A 3,851-nucleotide genomic window follows, 5' to 3' on the forward strand; every position below is an offset into this window, starting at 1 on the left:
ACTATGCTATTACATATTACCCTCCCAAACTAATTAGCATGAACATGCAACGACTGATTGATTATACATCATTAATTATTATTAGTCGATATTTAATAATTGATTTTTGCCCTCTTGTTTTGATAAGATTCCTTTTTGTTGCTCTGAGACTCTGCCCACGTATTAAGGCTGGCATTACAAACATGCTAATTTCTCTGACTGTCTGATACTGTATAGCAGTTTTTTTATGAGGTTCAGGAAATAATATTTTACTTTTCACAAATTTTCACTATTCAGCATTAAATTGATTGGCACAGAACTTACTCTTGTAAATATTCGATAATCTACAAAATTTGAAAAATTTGCTTTCCTTGATCCTTGAAAAAACCCAGCTACATGTATATGGTAATATTGTTTGTTATGCATGTGTGCACCTATGGGTCTATGGAAATAAGCATAAGTACACTCACTGAGGTACAGGGTTTCTATCGGATGATGCAGTTCATCCATTGAAACCAATACAGAGGTGGGTAACCAACTTCTACCATGTACATTTGAAAACGCTGCTAATAATAAGACTACATTTGACACATACATTGTATCATACAGCACATGTATGCATGTATCTAACAAGCAAGACAAGTAAAATCAATCAAGCTTGATAATGGACAGTTTTAGAAACATGTTTAACTGGTTTAACAATTGGTTTAATTGTTATAACATGTTTCTGAAGGTTTGTAAATAATTTCCTGCAGTAGTCACATATAAGTGATTTAGAAACCTCCACCAAAGCAATCTGATCGGTCAAATCAAATCTGTGTATGGTAATAATTATCTTACCTAACTCAGCTATCATTATTAGTCTATTAATATCAGTGATATATGAATCCCCTGTCATCAAATTGAAGTCATACTTTTCTTCGCATCCTCCAATGATTACTAGCCACACACAGTGTGGAGACATTGTGACTGCTGTGAGTGAGTGATTGTATCTACCAGTAACAGATTGAGGTAGAGGGATCTGTAAATGAGAAAAATTATGGATACATGCATCCATTATAGTATTAGTCAGTGCCCACCTCTTCATTGCACACCCGTGCAATGAAGAGGCTGGGCCAGACTATTGTAGTATCATGGAGTGAGTCTCCATCAAATTTCAGTAGTGATGTAGATGCTTGCAGACCTAAACTAGCCACAGGTTAATTTAGTATGAGGCCTCAACAAATTTCTGTATCAGTTAATAAGTGCTTCGAGAATGAAATAAAAAACCATTAATAAAAAATCTGAGAATGATTTCTCTTTTTGATTATAGTAAAATGATAAAGACAATATAACAAAGTCATCAAAAAGCAGTATACTGTCAACAAAACAACCATGACATTTTAAATGATGCAATGTCTGGTTCATATACATGTAAATCTCTTTACTTATTTTATAGCAGTCATCTACAGTTCATTTCTCTTCATTTCCAACTTAAAATACAATAGTATCTGATGTACAAATTTTAAAGTGGTTATCTTTATACCCACTAGGAATAAAGCATCACAGGTAGTGGCATATCTTGGCCCTAGTTTCAACTGTTATTCAATCTGCACATTTGAATAGTACCCCTTAGTTTGCCTCAGGCTGTTATATTCAACAAATAATACTCTTAACCTAAACTACGGGCTTGCTGTATGCATATCCAATAGAGCATAACTACCAATTAAAAGTTTTTACTGATTTTTGAAAATGTACATAATATTAAGAGTATATGATTTTACTGTGTAGTATACACGTATATGTAGCTCTAGCAAACTAAAACAATGAATAACAATATGTAAATAAATTACTAATGTATATCAGCAATAAGTACCTTCTTACAACTGAATTGACTAGTGTTGACGTTATCAAATAACCAAGAATCATTCAGTGGAAGATAGTCATGCCGTCCACCAATCACTACTAATGCTGGTGAAGTAGAGTCACCACTAAAAATAGCACTAGCTTGACAATATCTTGGCATAGGCCAGAGTTTCTCACCAGCTACAGATCCTTTTTTAATACCCTCCCAATGCTATAAATGTAAAAAAGGGTTTTAACATTAAACAAGATTAAATTGGCATTTTAACTAAATATATCACACACGTAAATAAAGTATACTTATTTAAACATGTACACGTAGCTAAAAATACAGGTAAAAGCCAATAAATAATAAAATACCATAATAGCTAGAAAATTTCGTGGCAAAAACTTATGTAGTTTGGAGGCTCCCAGTCTATTTGTCGTTTTTATTTTCGTGGATCATCAGTGAAGTTTTCATGCCTCTCATTAACCAGCAAATATTTCGTGGTTTTTTAATTGCATGGTATCATTCCAAACCATGAAAACTACAAAAGTCTTTGGCCACAGAACTTTCCAGCTATATGGTACATTATAAATGTTATGTGATACTGTAAATCAGGAAATTTATGAGGTAGAACATTTTTTGTCTTTCAAATTTGTGCTGTGATTTAATTTTTAGGTATTAAGAGTGTGCCATGTACTATCGAATGTGGCATGCAATTATGTGACATCTAATTTTTGAAAATTTCTAATCCAGTAAAATTGAAGTTATGATATAAATTTCCTGAAAGATGGTAATAAAATAATGTACATGTACATAAAAGATACAGTAACAGTGTAAATTTTTTGAGGACTGTAAATTTTGTGGATTTCGCAAATCTTAGAAAATTTTTGAAAACATTAAATCAGTATTTATTATGACACAAGATGGCAGAGAGTGTAATTTACTAAAATTAAATTCACATGACCAATTGACAAAATTTACAGCCCTCAAAAAATTTGTGCTGCATGATACTGGTAACTTACTATTGTATTATGTGTCACATTAAATATGTACATACTACTAGTAGTAGTTCCAAGAGTCCCAGAATGATCAGGAGTTATAACTCCTCCAAACATAATTCCCTTATTTTGATTTATTTTTTGAATTGTAAAACTATTAGTTGGAAGGCAACATTGTCCACTGACAGATGGAACAGTGAATTTTCCTAAGAATTATTTATTATTAATAATTATGAAAGGAATATTATAATAAAAATTGGGAAAAATTTCATGTTTTCTTTGTGAAAGGCCTTCAAAGTTAAATTTTGTTGTGTAAATTTCTGTGAGGGGTGTGGCTTTCATGCATGTGTTGTGTACGTGTGCGCGTTCGAGAGTGTTAGATTACTATTATTATAAATTTTACAGACAGAGACAATGGGAAGTGAGAAGGACAGAGAAGATAAAGGAAACAGAAGAAGAATCTGAAGGGATACGGTTTACTTGAAACTACACCCTGAGAAAAATAATTAATGAGAGAGAGAAGGACAGGTAGGAATGAGAGAACATTTATAGCAAGGACAGATAAAGTGATAAGTGCATACATTGTTAGAATCAAAATTATTTATAAAATGATTAATCATATGGCTAGTTACTGATTTTTTGATTGATGTAATAGATTGGTTTAGGCTGATTTCTGGGAGAGGGTTCCACAGGCATGGTAGACGGTGAAGAAATGAATGTTGAAGGACAGAGGAGCGAGACAGAGAGTGATGTAGCATAGCTTTGGAAGTAGAGCAAGTAGTAATAGAGTGAGAGCAAAAAGAGAAGTAATCTAGTATATTAAAATGAGGGGATGGATTCTTGAGAGATGAAATGAAGAACATTATGTTGTTTATTTTTAGCTAGTACATCAGAGGTAGAATTTGTAATGAAATAAGCCTGGATTTATAGTCGGATGAATAGTCATTTAGTGTATACTTTGTTGCTCTCTTCTGGACTCTCTCAAGGATAGTTATGTCTTTGACTAGATTAGGCCTCCAGATTGGAGAGCAATAAGTAAGCTTGAG

General features: G+C 32.7%; 1 protein-coding gene across 1 annotated transcript in view; it reads right to left on the minus strand.

The window, feature by feature from the left end:
• LOC109589443 (glutamic acid-rich protein-like) overlaps positions 1–3,091 on the minus strand; it is a gene marked incomplete at its 3' end in the record, with an annotated part of 5,851 nt that extends 2,760 nt beyond the window's left edge. Inside the window, exons 1-3 of the mRNA XM_020005528.1 lie at positions 2,830–3,091; positions 1,835–2,035; positions 976–1,000 (exon numbers count right to left, since the gene is read on the minus strand). Coding sequence (XP_019861087.1) covers positions 976–1,000; positions 1,835–2,035; positions 2,830–2,922 — 319 coding nt within the window. The remainder of the gene's footprint in view (positions 1–975; positions 1,001–1,834; positions 2,036–2,829) is intronic.
• Positions 3,092–3,851: the final 760 nt, after the last annotated feature.

This window comes from Amphimedon queenslandica, unplaced genomic scaffold (assembly GCF_000090795.2).
Source record: "Amphimedon queenslandica unplaced genomic scaffold, v1.1 AMPQUscaffold_11315, whole genome shotgun sequence".
In the NCBI taxonomy this organism is placed as follows: Eukaryota; Metazoa; Porifera; class Demospongiae; order Haplosclerida; family Niphatidae; genus Amphimedon; species Amphimedon queenslandica.